This window comes from Lathamus discolor, chromosome 3 (assembly GCF_037157495.1).
Source record: "Lathamus discolor isolate bLatDis1 chromosome 3, bLatDis1.hap1, whole genome shotgun sequence".
NCBI classification, from domain to species: Eukaryota; Metazoa; Chordata; class Aves; order Psittaciformes; family Psittacidae; genus Lathamus; species Lathamus discolor.
Genome location: NC_088886.1, coordinates 131,079,658 through 131,093,106, shown reverse-complemented (window position 1 = coordinate 131,093,106; position 13,449 = coordinate 131,079,658). Strand labels below are relative to the sequence as shown.

Genomic DNA, 13,449 nt, shown 5'->3' with positions numbered 1-13,449 from the left:
GGGATATTGGCTTCTCAGCTGGAGGTGGGGAGGGGTGGGGGAACACAGGGAAATGAAACCAAAACAAAAGCAAGTTGTTTCAGATGAGCTGTCCAGGGAGATTTACCTACAGAGCATCTCGGACCCACGCCCTTCTTCTTGACAGCATTACCCACTGTATTTGAACACGAGTTTCAGGAAAGGTGTGTCCTTTGTTAATCAGAGATAAACATGGAAATAATATTGCTTGGCAGTAATTCCCAATCGAAGTGAGTTTAAAGGCAATTTCATTCAGTGATTTCATTCAGTGATGAAACTAACTTGGGTTTTTTTTAATTTCTGTGATGTTCCTATTCCCTTCCTTAAGATGCAGTTGTTACCATCTTGCATTCTGTACACTGCATGTTCTCTTCCCTTTTTATTTGTTTCCCTGCTGGGCCTTCACTTGGTCTGAATTAACATTGCTTTAGGACTATTACAAGACTCACAGAAGTGAGCTTTAATAACGTTCATTAACCTTACTGGGCAAAGAGTAATTCATACTCTTGACACTTAAGCAGTGTCAGAAAATAAGTATATTAAGTTATGCTATGTAGTAATTTTGTGTCCAGTTTAGGAAAGGTTTATCAGTTTTAAGAAGACATCATCCACCCAGGCCTTTAAAGCATCAAGCCCGAAGTGCCTGGTGATCCCCCTGTACAATGATATAGAAGCTCCCCTGACTTCCTCTAGTCATCTTGCCATAACTAACATGTTCGAGCGTGCTCCAAGCGAAGATCAGTATCTCTCTGCATAAAGTCAGAGAAAAAGGTAACATAAAGCCTAATGCCATGCCTTGTCGTTGGGACTCATAAGAGAGTGGGAGAATGGTGGGAGCTGTGCAAGTCCATGTACAGAGTTTTCAATAGATCACAGGCACTCTACAGACACCAGATATAATGTACAGACAACATTTGGCAACTGAATCCTGGGATCAGCTCTTTGCTCTCAAGTGACACAATCTGCTCTACATCTCTACCAGAAAACATACACTGTTCTCACCCTGCTTATAGGGAGTTAGATTCCTGTTGGAGAAGAAGTGGGAAACATAGTATTTATTTAAGATTTTGCATTCTATTAAATAATATTAATTAAACAAGCACTCTGTTAAGCTCTGTTTAGGGTGCCTTTATATTTCAATGATCTTCATACCTTCTATGAATCTTCAAGTAGTTTCCAGAAGCATCACAAAGGAGACTGCAGGTTGCTTCAGGGATCTGTGGTTTGGGGAGAATCTGTGACCAAGCAAATGTTAGACAGTATGGTTTGTCTGGTTGAAATATCAGATTAGGTCAAACTGAATGATCTCCTCAAAATCTGCATGTGTGACTTGGCTACAATTGCAGAATTTCATTCTAGAAATGGAAGAGGAATGCCTAGGAAGAACTTGGAGTGACGCTCTTTTACAATCACAACACCTCCCTCCACTGTGCTCAGATACTAGAGGGGCCGGCAGCTGTCAATCTGGGTGTGAGGGCAAACAGAGTTTAAGCAAATACACAGCAGCTGGTAATTTTTATTTTGTTGGACAGCATAAGAACATGACTTCTTTAGTCCCGCATGAATGATTACCCAAAGCTAGAGGGGTAGAAAAATCATAATGTAAACAAAGAGTTCATCCCTTGTTTGTTCATTCTTATCTTGAGCTGATTAATAACTAATCTCATATCTCAGAAGTAACAGGAAAGCACTATTGGCTAATTTCATCCACGTGCTTTGAATTCACAGCATATAAATAAGGGTGGATTTACAGGTCCAACATCAGGCCCTTCTGACACTTGAATTCTCATTCTCAGTCAACCATGGAGCTCCTGGGAATGACCACTATTTTCTTGCTGATCTGCATCTCTTGCCTTCTTTTTGTTGCCACATGGAGAAACATCTCACAAAATGGGAAGCAGCCTCCTGGTCCCTTTGCACTCCCCCTTGCTGGAAACATACTCCAGCTGAACCCAAAGAACTTGCCTGAGAGCATGAAGAAGGTAAGGGACTGTCTCCTTCTTTCCTATGTTGTCTCCATTGCATATAAAACAAAGTCATGTCTAGACTGTCTCAATTTAATTCACAGGCTTAATTTGCATTGACCAAATGTGAGACTCAAACGAAAACTAAAGGTTTCCCAGAAATGCATGCTTCTGAAGCCTGTGTATTCAATGATATTATATCTAAGTCTACGTAGTGCAAGTCTAAGGCTATATATTCGCAATAATCATACTATGCTGTTCTTTATGTTGTTCTTTCCTACAGCTTAGTGAGAAGTATGGTCCGGTCTTCACAATACATTTGGGCCCACGAAAGATTGTGGTGCTGTATGGCTATGATGTTGTGAAAGAAGCTCTGATTGATCAGGCAGATGACTTCAGTGGAAGAGGAAACCTGCCACTCTTTAAAAGACTCTTCAATGGCACAGGTGTGTCCCCAGGAGTGTTAGCACACAAAGCTAATTCTTTCAGCGCTTCAGCAACATTGAAGAGGAAGAACAGAGAGGGCAGTGGAGGAGGGAATGGTGGATTTCATTTACTAATTTTAGCATTAAAAAACTAAAAGCTCAATTCATTACTTGGACCCTTGAGTAAAGTGGTCCCCTGGAGAACTCTCTAAGGTCCAAGGCTGGTTTCAATGAGTGCCTTTCTATTTTCAGCATGCTTCAAATTCTGGCTAAAATTTTGCTCATTAAATATGCCTCTAAGAACTTAGGTTCATTCTCCCATTTCTGAAAATATTGACAATATACATACAGCTAAAGTAACCAAGAGAAGGGAATTCCAGAGGCAACAAAGATGAGATAATATAGGCTGTGCCATTCAGGGCCACATAAAAGATTAGGCCTTTCATTTATTCACTAGGGCAATTCTGAGAATGTTTTGTGCTGATTTTCAGTGCCTGTTGCCAAGAAATATTCAGTGTCAGTGCTACTTTCTTATTTATATCCTAATGTATATGTTTCCTCATGGAGGACTATTTTCCCTTCATCAGGTATTGTGACCAGCAATGGGGAGACCTGGAAGCAGCTCCGACGATTTGCACTCACCACCCTGAGGGATTTTGGGATGGGGAAGAGGAGCATTGAGGAGCGAATCCAGGAGGAAGCTCATTTTCTGGTGGAGAGGATCAGGAACACACATGGTAGGACTGGGCTTTGTGCTTCCTGGGACACCCTGCATATCTGCAGTAAAACGAGGATGGTGTAGTGCTGCTTCACCAAATCTGTGACCCAAGAGTGGGCATATGGCTGCAGTTTCTGCTCCCTGCTCCAATAGCCAATGTTACCACTGCTGGGAGTGGGTCAATCAAAGACACTGTGAGAGTATGGAGGGATAAATATAGGAGACTGGTGTTAGAAATCACAGAATTATAGAATCACAGAATAGTGAGGGTTGGAAAGGACCTTAAGATCATCTAGTTCCAAAACCTCTGCCATGGGCAGGGACACTTCACACTAAACCATGTCACCCAAGGCTTTGTCCAACCTGGCCTTGAACACCACCAGGGATGGAGCATTCACAACTTCCCTGGACAGCCCATTCCAGTGCCTCACCACCCTCACAGGAAAGAAATTCTTAATTTCTAATCTAAACTTTCCCTGTTTAAGTTTTAACCCATTACCCCTTGTCCTGTCACTACAGTCCCTAATGAAAAGTCCCTCCCCAGCATCCCTATAGGCCCCCTTCAGGTACTGGAAGGCTGCTATGAGGTCGCCATGCAGCCTTCTCTTCTCCAGGCTGAACAGCCCCAACTTTCTCAGCCTATCTTCATACAGGAGGTGTGCTACTCCCCTGATTATCCGCAGGACTTTCTCCAACAGCTCTGTGTCCTTTTTATGTTTAGGACACCAGAACTGCACACAATACTCCAGGTGAAGTCTCACAAGAGCAGAGTAGAGGGGGAGGATTGCCTCCTTCGACCTGCTGGTCACGCTCCTTTTAATGCAGCCCAGGATACGCTTGGCTTTCTGGGCTGCAAGTGCTTGCTTACTCTGGCTCATGTTAGGTTTCTCATTTACCAAAACCCCCAAGTCCTTCTCTGCAGGGCTGCTCTGAATCTCTTCTCTGCCCAACCTGTAGCTGTGCCTGGGATGCCTCCCACCCAGGTGTAGGACCTTGCACTTGTCATGGTTAAACTTCATAAGGTTGGCATCAGCCCACCTCACAAGCGTGTCAAGGTCCCTCTGGATGGCATTCCTTGCTGAGGGTGCACTCAGTCCCACTGTTCATGTCACCAACAATGATGTTGAACAAGACTGGTCTCAACAACAATCCCTGAGGGACACCACTTGTTACTGGTCTCCAGCTGGACATTGAGCCATTGATCCCAACTCTTTGCATGCGGCCATCCAGCCAGTTCTTTATCCACCGAGTGGTCCACCTATCAAATTGATGTCTCTCCAATTTAGAGGCAAGGGTGTTGTGTGTTACAGTGTGGAATGCTTTGCACAAGTCCAGGTAGATGTCATCAACTGCTCTATCCTTGTCCGTCAGCTCTGTAGCCCCATCATAGAAGGCTACCAAATTGGTCTGGCATGATTTGCTCTTAGTGAAGCCATGCTGGCTGTCACCAAGCACCTTGTTGTTTTTCATGTGCCTTAGCATGCCTTCCAGGAGAATGTGCTCCAAGATTTTGCCAGGCACAGAGGTGAGACTGACTGGTCTGTAATTCCCTGGGTCTTCCATTTTGCCCTTCTTGACAATGGGGGTTATATTTCCCTTTTTCCTGTGGCTGGGAACTTCACCTGACTGCCACAGTTTTTCAAAGATGATGGCCACGGGCTTAGCAACTTCATTTGCCAGCTCCTTCAGGACCTGCTGATGGATTTCATCAGGTCCTGTGGACTTGTGTACGTTCACGTTCTTAAGATGGTCTCGAACCAGATCCTCTCCTACAATGGGCCCAAGGTCTTCATTCTCACAGTCCCTGCGTCTGCCTTCCAAGTCTTGTGTGGTGCAGTCAGAGCCTTTGCCAGTGAAGACTGATGCAAAGAAGTCATTCAGAACCCCAACCTTCTCCAAATCCAGGGCAGCCCCTTCTCCTGATAGCTTCTGGACGGACCACATTGTCCCAAATCTGTCTTTTATTCGCAATGTGCCTGTAGAATCCCTTCCTGTTATCTTTCAAACCCCTAGACAAAAACTGGCCCTTAGCATTCCTAACCTGGTCCCTGGCTTCCTAGACAAAGCCCTGTATTTTTCCCAGGCTGCCTGCCCTTGCTTCCACCTTTTATAAGCCTCTTTTTCACTCTAAGTTTCCTCAGCAGCCCCTTATCCATCCAAGGAGGTCTCCTGGCCCTCCTGCTGCCCCTTGTAGTCGGGACACAACACTCCTGAGCTTGTAGCAGGTGATCCTTGAATATCAGCCAAGAGTCTTGGGCCCCCCTGCACTCCGGGGCTATATCCCATGGAACCTTACCAAGCTGGCTCCTGAAGAGGCCTAAGTCTGCTCTCTTGAAGACCAGGGCAGTGAGCGTGCTGTGTGTTCTTCTCACTGTCCTGAGGATCTTGAATTCGACCATCTCGTGATCGCTGCATCCAAGGCTGCCTTGGAGCGTCACATTTCCAAACAGGGACAGGGTTGCGCAACCATGTTCATGAGGAAGCTGCCCTCCAATTCGGCTCCTGGAGTTTCACCAGTGGAAAGGAGGAACTGGACACCAGAAATGTGCACAGTACTCCAGGTGAGGTCTCACAAGAGCAAAGTAGAGGGGCAGGATCACATCCTTTGATCCGCTGGTCACATTTCTTTTGATGCAGCCCAGGATACAGTTGGCATTCTGTGTTGTGAGTGCACACTCAAGCCAGCTGATATTGAGTTTCTCATGAACGCACACCCCCAGGTATTTCTCCACAGGTCTGCTCTGAATCTCTTCACTGCCCAACCTGAAGCTGTGCCTGGGATTGCTGTGACCAAGGTGTACGACCTGCACTTGGCTTTTTTGAACATCATAGGTTTCATCCTGTAACCTGTTCAGCTTGAGGAACTAGACCAGAAGTGGCAAAGGGAAGGGTTTGGACCCAGAACCAAAAGTTTGGTGGAATTCAGCCATGGAGACAAGGCTGGGGATTGCCACGTAACCAAGCATTTCTTTGCCTAGTCTCCTGCAGCTCTAAATAAGTGAATCTTGAAGAAATGGGTGACCAGAGAACTCATTTACAGATATTTTGGTCTGGGTCAAGTCCATCTGAACATTGGACAATACCTCCCAGTATTGGTGGGACCGTGCAATGGGAACAGGTGCTATAAGCTACTTTTGAGGGCAAGGCATAAAGTAATCACCTTGGCTTTAACCTATAAATGCACTTTCTGGTAGCGTATTAAACAATGTTTCTTCTTAGTACTTCTCCTGACAGTGGCACAGTAGCATCCTGGACCACAGGTTTCCTTCCCACAGCCAGTCTTCAATGCGTGCTTCTTCTGTGGGGAGGGGGACAAAAAAAATGGGTCTAAAAGGATGCTGAAGCATCACTGTTTTCCATGAGCCACTAGGAAATTCAGTCTGGCTTCACAGATAAACATTCCTGCTACAAATCAGGGAAAATACTCTCACTTGCATTGCTCTTATGCTTTTACTAGCACAGCAGTGCTGTACATCCTAGGCACTACTGCAAGCCTCCACCTCAGGCTCACATTGTTTTGGCGTCTTTTACTGTGTACTAAAAGGATTGCAAGCAAGATATATAAAATTTAAAAGTATAAGGCCATTATTTACACTCAATGCAAATAATAAACCACTAGGACTAGTTACCTACCAGGCTCAGCATTAATATAGTCACCACCTCTGATGAGACATCTGCTGAGTCTTCAGTGGCTAGGGAGTCATTAAATAGGCAGAAAAGGGTTACTGCCTTTGCTCCCTGGGATACGTTGAAGCTCAATACTGCCAAAATGTCCTTTTCTGACTCCTTGTCTTTTTTGGGGAGTTGATACCTATTCATGTTGTTGTTTCTCCTCTTGAGACCTTGAAATGCACCCTAACACTGTCTGAAATTGTAACTTTCCTTTCTTTCCTGGGTCTAATCTTGCTTTTTAAACTAGACTTTGATCACAGGCATTCAGATCCCTAGGAGAAGGTTATACTATTGAGGCTACACTGAAAGAGTTCATAAACAGGGTGCAGTAACCTAAAGAAATGGCTCAGGCAAAGTCCTTCTGGTTTCTTTGGTTTATGGTGGGAATCTTTAGGCCATTTCTAGTAACCAGCCTGTAAGTTCAGATGACACAAGACAGACTTGTGTCATCTGAAAAGAAAAAAAGCCCCCCAGACCAATGTTCTCCTGAGAACAGCTCAAAAGAGATAGTTAAATACCTCATACACGGAAATCAGTTCACTCCAAGTAGAGAAGAAAGTTTGAGTAAGCCCTTCATCACCCTTTCAAAGGACTGCAAAACTCTGGGCCTCAAGAGGATGCAAAGCTCCCTCTAGTGTTCAGGAGAATACCTGAAATATTGAAAGCAAGATACATCTTTTTTTTGTTGTTGTTGCAGAGAAACCCTTCAACCCCGGCGGATTCCTGACCCATGCTGTCTCCAACATCATCTGCTCCATTGTCTTTGGGGATCGGTTTGACTATGAGGACAAGAAATTTTTAACTTTAATTTATTTGCTAGATGAAAATGCTAAGTACCAGGGCGCTATACAAACACAGGTGTGTACAGTTATATTGAATACATCTGTTAATGATGATAATATTTAATTAATGGATAATTATTCATGTTATTATTTTTAACTGGAGTGGATTTTCCTAAATTTGGATAAATTTTCTGAAAGTCAAAAGAGCAATTCCTGTTGTTTCTTCTTACCTTATCAAACTGCCATTGTATGTCCAAAGAAGGACATAATTGCAGAAGTTGCTCAGCTGAAATCTATTCTTGACTATAGTGAAACCATGAAGTAAAAGGCATTAAAATCCAGTTGAAAAATAGCTCTTCCAAAACAGTTGAATTGCCTGATTGTCATAGTTAACAGTTAGGGAACATTTTGTTGTATCCACATTAATCGGAATGTGCTTTTCTATCATTTTGTTTGTACAGCTATACAATTTCTTCCCAACTCTCATGGATTTTTTACCTGGGCCTCATAAAAAAATGTTGAAAAATGTTGATGAAGTTAATAAATTTATTTTAGAAATCATAACACAACACAAGGAAACCTGGGATCCTAGTTGTACTCGAGATTTCATCGATGCTTTTCTTAACAAAATGGACCAGGTAATGTAACACCTAGACATTTTTAGGGTATAAGAAACCCACTGCTTGAATCCCACCTTCTTGCCAGTTGTGGCAGGGCACTGGGCTTTTGCAACTACAAAGGGAACCTTGCTTTTCTTGGCACATCAACTTCATTCTATCCTCTCCACTTTCTTATCTAGGACTTTTAAACACAGAATTAACAACTGTAGCCATCTAAATTTGATGGAATTCCATACTATTTCCATATTAAAAAGGTTCATTTTACTATTTAGTGAAAATACCATAAATGTTGCTGTTCTGAAAAGCAAGGGTATTTGTGAAAGGACAAACAGGAACAGGAATTTCCTTTCTAAACAAGATGCTTAGATTTATCATTCTGAAAACATTCTGCCAAATCTTCCTCCAGGAGAAAGGGAATGATCACTCAGTATTCACCGTTGAGTCCCTGACAAGAACCACACTCGACTTGTTCCTTGCAGGAACAGGGACCACCAGCACCACCCTGAGACACGCACTTCTGATTCTTCAGACATACCCAGAGATACAAGGTAATAGAAAAGGAAATAAATAAAAACTTTGGCAGGTCGTGGGATCAGTTTGGACAATTCCTGTCACTACCACATGTGGCAACAGATCCCTGACTAAGGAACCCTTCATTTGCAGTGTAGACATGTGTATTAGTCTAAGTTCTATTCACAGAAAAGAGATACTGCCACTAAGTACATTCTTATATTAATGGCGTGCTAAAAGCAAGTTTTGCTGTAAATATGGGGAGAGGTTTAAGCAAACAGGTGTGGGACTTGGCCATTCAGCACTTACTTATTTCCCAACAGAGAAAGCTCAGAAGGAGATTGACCGTGTGATCGGCCGAGACCGAAGCCCCTGCATGGCAGATCGGAGCCAGATGCCCTACACAGATGCTGTGATCCATGAAATCCAGAGATTCATTGATTTAATTCCACTTAATGTCCCACGTGCTGTCATCAAGGACATCAAGTTCAGAAACTATTTTATTCCAAAGGTCTGAGAGAGTTCATAATCTTTGGAAACAGTGACATGTTCTATTCACTGTATATTTTTTTAAATTTCAAAGACACTGAAATTTGATCCAGAATTCAAATAATTTTGTTTGCCTAGAGATTCTGGATATTGCTCAGTCTAATGCCTTGTACCTGAAAAACAGAAAAAAAATAAAAGGAACATTTAATCCTCTTTCTATTTGATTTTATTTTCATGTAGATATAAGGAAAATTCTAATTTATTTAGAAGAAATATTCAACACTCTAATCAGACTCACCATTAACATCCACAAAAAATCCTATCTTTGCCATACTATTGGAATGCATTTTGATTTATTAAATGCTCATTTTAAACTGGTTAAACTTTGACTACCATTCTACTCAGCTCTGGGAAATTCTCAGTGCTGCTTTGCTGTAAAATGTCTCCAGTGTAAATTTTTTCTCCTCTTCTTGTTAATTCAGGACACTACAATACTTCCTATGCTGGCTCCCATCCTCCATGACAGCAAAGAATTTCCCAATCCAGAAAAATTTGACCCAGGACATTTCCTCAACGCAAATGGTACATTTAAGAAGAGTGACTTCTTCATGCCATTCTCTGCAGGTAAGATCTCTTTCTATTTCATATCCTAGACTATCCTCTCCTAAGACTTCTATAGTGGCTCTGTCACCATGGCCTGTACAGTGATGTCTGGCAATCCATTAGAATCGTTTCTGGGCAGCTCTGATCCCTGTACCAGAGTTTCAGCTGACTTTTCTTTTTAGCAATCACAGAAACTCCTCCAATGCACTCTGCAATAACATATGTAGGAAGTGGGACTCATCCACGCAACTCTCTCTCCAAGCACAAAATGAGAAACCAAAGCTTTCAAACTTCCTTTGCCCACTGAGCACTTTCAATGTTCTTGACACTTAGCCCCTAGTTTAATTTGTTTACCTAAAATGCTGCATGTCCATTCTGAGATGCCTGAACTTTCGTGGAACAATGGTTAAAAATACCCCACTCTCCCTCACCTTTTATTATTTTCCACTTGCAGGAAAACGCATCTGTGCAGGAGAAGGTCTGGCCCGGATGGAGCTATTCATATTTCTGACATCCATCCTGCAGAACTTTACTTTGAAACCTGTTGTGGATCACAAGGACAGTGACATTGCCCCGTTAACTGCCGTTGGGCTTAATATGCCCCGACCTTATGAGGTCTCTTTTGTTCCACGCTAACCAAGTGAAGACTGCTGCCACATGCCACACTCATGAAAGCTCCAGTTGAATAACACTCATTTCTCAACCTGTTGAGACTAAAACACTCAGATCATTGCTAGATACTTTGAGGAGAGCAATCAAGAAAATTGTATGGTGCTTTTGTAATCATCACGGCTAGCTCTAAACAAGAGATAGAGTAGACAGCTACAAAGGAAAGGAGACAGCTCCCTGTGCAAGAGGAGACAGGCTCTCCTCTGTGCCTGCCTCTCCTAGGTGAGGCTTCTGACAACCTGTCAAGTCAGTGTGTGTGGACTAGTGTTCTGAGAGCACTGCTGCTGCTGTCCCTATTACCTGATCCTCTCAGCACAGCAGGACCAGACACTTGTACTCTACGGTTTCCACAGACCCTGCTTCAGATATCTCTCTCTTCTGTATTTTCAGTTTGTTCATGTCCTGTTTGTACTGCAAAGCATAAACCAGTGGGAATGCTTCTGTTAGAAGATGATTATTTCCTGTATTCTTGCCCCAGTCCATACTGTCTCCTATGGTGGGGATGGAGTTTAACAATGACTGGGTAGATGGGTCCTCTCCTGTGTGATTATAAGGAAGTTTTGTGAAATTTCAATTTCTATTGCAAAATAAAGATGTAGAATGCTGAAATGTTGTTTCTCTATGATCCCAGAAGACCACCATTTAGTGAAAAACCTGCTTCTACAAAGCTTATAATCCCAAATGTCTTCTACATACCTAGAATCATAGAATCATAGAATAGTTAGGGTGGGAATGGACCTCAAGATCATCTAGTTCCAAACCCCCTGCCATGGGCAGGGACACCTCACACTAAACCATCCCACACAAGGCTTCGTCCAACCTGGACTTGAACACCACCAGGGATGGAGCACTCACAACCTCCCTGGGCAACCGATTCCAGTGCCTCACCACACTAACAGGAAAGAATTTCCTCCTTATATCCAATCTAAACTTCCCCTGTTTAAGTTTTAACCGCTACCCCTTGTCCTGTCACTACAGTCCCTGACGAAGAGTCCCTCACCAGCATCCCTATAGGCCCCCTTCAGATACTGGAAGGCTGCTATGAGGTCTCCATGCCGCCTTCTCTTGTCCAGGCTGAACAGCCCCAACTTTCTCAGCCTGTCTTCATACAGGAGGTGCTCCAGTCCCCTGATCATCCTTGTGGCCCTCCTCTGCACTTGTTCCAACAGTTCCATGTCCTTTTTATGTTGAGGACACCAGAACTGCACACAATACTCCAGGTGAGGTCTTACAAGAGCAGAGTAGAGGGGCAGGACCACCTCCTTTGACCTGCTGGTCGCGCTCCTTTTGATGCAGCCCAGGATATGGTTGGCTTTCTGGGCTGCGAGCATACACTGAAGCCGGCTCATGTTCATTTTCTCATTGAACAACACCCCCAAGACCTTCTCTGTAAGGCTGCTCTGAATCTCTTCTTTGCCCAATCTGTAGCTGTGCCTGGGATTGCTCGGACTCAGGTGTAGGACCTTGCACTTGTCGTGGTTGAACTTCGTAAGGTTGGCATCAGCCCACCTCACAAGCGTGGCAAGGTCCCTCTGGATGGCATCCCTTCCCTCCAGCATATCAACCGAACCACACAGCTTGGTGTCATCCTCAAACTTGCTGAGGGCGCACTCAATCCCACTGTCCATTAAAAAGGTATTGAACAAGACCGGTTCCAAACACCGATCCCTGAGGGACACCACTCGTTACTGGTCTCCAGATGGACATCGAGCCATTGACCACAACTCTTTGTGTGTGGCCATCCAGCCAGTTCTTTATCCACCGAGTGGTCCACCTATCAAATTGATGTCTCTCCCATTTACAGACAAGGGTGTTGTGCGGGACAGTGTCAAACGCTTTGCACAAGTCCATTGAGATGACGTCATCTGCTCTACCCTTGTCCATCAATTCCGTAGCCCCATCATAGAAGGCCACCAAATTGGTCAGGCAGGATTTCCCCTTAGTGAAGCCATGCTGACTGTCACCAACCACCTTGTTGTTTTTCATGTCCCTTAGCTTGCCTTCCAGGAGAATCTGCACCAAGGTTTTGCCAGACACAGAGGTGAGACTGACTGGTCTGTAATTCCCCGGGTCATCCATTTTCCCCTTCTTGAAAATGGGGGTTATATTTCCCTTTTTCCAGTCGCCGGGAACTTCACCTGACTGCCATGATTTTTCAAATATGATGGACAGTGGCTTAGCAACTTCTTTCGCTAGCTGCTTCAGGACCCACGGATGGATTTCATAAGATTCCATGGACTTGTGTACATTCAGGTTCTTAGGATTGTCTCATACCTGATCCTCTTCTACAGTGGTTGTAAGTTCTTCAGTCTCACAGTAACTGTGTCTGCTTTCCAAAACTTGGGTGGTGTGGTCAGAGCCTTTGCCAGTGAAGACTGAGGCAAAGAAGTCATTAAGAATCTCAGCCTTCTACATATCCAAGGTAGCCAGTTATACCGATAGCTTCCGGAGAGGGACCATGTTGTCTCAAGGCTGTCTTCTACTTGCAATGTACCTATAGAATCCCTTCCTGTTATCTTTCACATACCTAGACATGTTTAATTCTACCTGATCCTCAGCTTTCCTAACCTGGTACCTTGCTTCCCAGACAACATGCCTGTATTCTTCCCAGGCTGCCCGTCCTTGCTTCCACCTTTTATAAGCCACTTTTTTCATTTGAATTTTCCTCAGCAGCTCCTTATCCATCCAAGGAGGTCTCCTGGCCCTCCTGCTGCACTTCCTTCTAGTCGGGACACAACACTCCTGAGCTTGTAGCAGGTGATCCTTGAATATCAGCCAAGAGTCTTGGGCCCCCCTGCACTCCGGGGCTATATCCCATGGAACCTTACTAAGCAGGTTCCCGAAGAGGCCAAAGTCTGCTCTTTTGAAGTCCAGAGCAGTGAGCTTGCTGCACACTCTTCTCACTGTCCTGAGGATCTCAATTTCAACCATCTCGTGATCGCTGCATCCAAGGTTGCCCTAGAGCGTCACATTCTCAAC

The 13,449-nt window shown here is 44.1% G+C and overlaps 1 protein-coding gene across 1 annotated transcript; it reads left to right on the top strand.

Annotated features, from left to right (window-relative positions):
• Window positions 1–1,768: 1,768 nt before the first annotated feature.
• LOC136010499 (cytochrome P450 2H2-like) lies at window positions 1,769–11,079 on the top strand. The gene is made up of 9 exons (XM_065671798.1): window positions 1,769–2,000; window positions 2,266–2,428; window positions 2,995–3,144; window positions 7,495–7,655; window positions 8,041–8,217; window positions 8,606–8,747; window positions 9,033–9,220; window positions 9,681–9,822; window positions 10,256–11,079. The coding sequence occupies exons 1-9, from the start codon at window positions 1,821–1,823 to the stop codon at window positions 10,435–10,437; spliced, it is 1,485 nt and encodes a 494-aa protein (XP_065527870.1). The 5' UTR covers window positions 1,769–1,820; the 3' UTR covers window positions 10,438–11,079.
• The last annotated feature ends 2,370 nt before the right edge of the window (window positions 11,080–13,449 follow it).

Excerpts from the sequence above, each read along its gene's own strand:
- LOC136010499 (XM_065671798.1), top strand. The coding sequence starts at position 1,821 with ATGGAGCTCCTGGGAATGACCACTATTTTCTTGCTGATCTGCATCTCT. Across the intron at positions 2,429-2,994 it reads AAGACTCTTCAATGGCACAG|GTATTGTGACCAGCAATGGG; the intron begins GTGTGTCCCCAG and ends TCCCTTCATCAG. Across the intron at positions 9,221-9,680 it reads GAAACTATTTTATTCCAAAG|GACACTACAATACTTCCTAT; the intron begins GTCTGAGAGAGT and ends TTGTTAATTCAG.